Below are 1,229 nucleotides of genomic sequence, written 5' to 3' on the forward strand. Positions count from 1 at the left end.
TGTTTTTTATTCTTGGTCAGTAGAATTATTAGAAAACGTTGACTTTTTAATGGATTTTTTTAAGTAGCAGTCCTGCCTTGAGTATGATGGAATTGAAGAAAAATGAAAAAGAAATATGGACCTCAGAAGACTCTGTGATTGTACCGATGTTGGAGAAGGCCAATTTGCTAACTGGTGGTCCACTCCAAGTGAATGGTAACAGCCGCTTAGGTAAAATAGATCAGGATGAAGGAAGGTAAGGTCTATACATTACTTATTTTTCTGTGAAGGAATGTCAACAGTGATTACTTTTTCTGGAAATAAACCAGGGTATTGTAATCTGCAGGCCAAAGCAAGAGAATACTCAATTCTATCACTGCTGATGAAATGTTATTAAGGTGAGGATAAGAGACTATAGGAAGGAGCAGTTTCAAAAAACGGTCACCATGGATACCTGACTATTGGTTAAGTGTAGACAGCTCAGTAGCGAATGTTTACTGTGAAAGGCAATAGAGAATGGGTGAGAACTAAAGAATAATGTGGGAATCAAGGGAGTTTTCTTTCTTCTCTTAATTTTAAAAGGGAAGAGTATGTTTGTATGTCATTAAAAATGATCTAGTACAGAAAGCCACGTTTATTAAATTTAATTTTGTTTGCATTTCCAAGTATTAGAAAGCCTCATATATTTTCTTTTAAATATTTATAGTAAAATAATTGTCCTTAGATCTTCTAGTCATATATAGTTTTATGGAATATTCTAATGTAATTGAAAATGCACACGCTCACATACGAGTTAAACTATCATACATAGATTTTTAACTCATGAAGTAATAAAGATATAAACAGTCCATACTGAATAGAATTTAATTCTTTCTTGATCACTCTGTATTATTACAGAGCCTTTGACAGGATCATGAATAGCTGCGATTTTATGAGGTACTCTAAAATGTCAGGTGTATTAACTTAGTTATTGTTTAGATTGTGGGGAAAATGGGAGGATTTTATTTATATACAATAGAAAGATAAGCTATTGATAATCACAGATTATTACTTCTGGATTCTAAAGTTCTAAAGTATAAACCCATGTTCTGTGTACCAGCAGTGTCATTGACATGCATTGTGTGCCCAAGAAGTTTTTGCTGCATTCATAAATGAAGAGTTAAATAGATAAATTACTTAAATAATGTTTCCAAATAAGTTTTAGTGCCAGTAAAAGCTTGTTTTTATTGAAAATGACAACCAAAAAAAAA

General features: G+C 32.1%; 1 protein-coding gene across 1 annotated transcript in view; it reads left to right on the plus strand.

Moving 5' to 3' along the window:
* The window catches only part of LOC103609766 (putative coiled-coil domain-containing protein 144C), a gene marked incomplete at its 3' end in the record, with an annotated part of 55,258 nt that overhangs the window by 43,592 nt on the left and 10,437 nt on the right, over positions 1-1,229 (plus strand). Inside the window, exon 8 of the mRNA XM_008594055.1 lies at positions 65-235. Within this exon, the coding sequence (XP_008592277.1) occupies positions 65-235 (171 nt within the window). The remainder of the gene's footprint in view (positions 1-64; positions 236-1,229) is intronic.

This window comes from Galeopterus variegatus, unplaced genomic scaffold (assembly GCF_000696425.1).
Source record: "Galeopterus variegatus unplaced genomic scaffold, G_variegatus-3.0.2 Scaffold10062, whole genome shotgun sequence".
Lineage (NCBI taxonomy): Eukaryota > Metazoa > Chordata > Mammalia > Dermoptera > Cynocephalidae > Galeopterus > Galeopterus variegatus.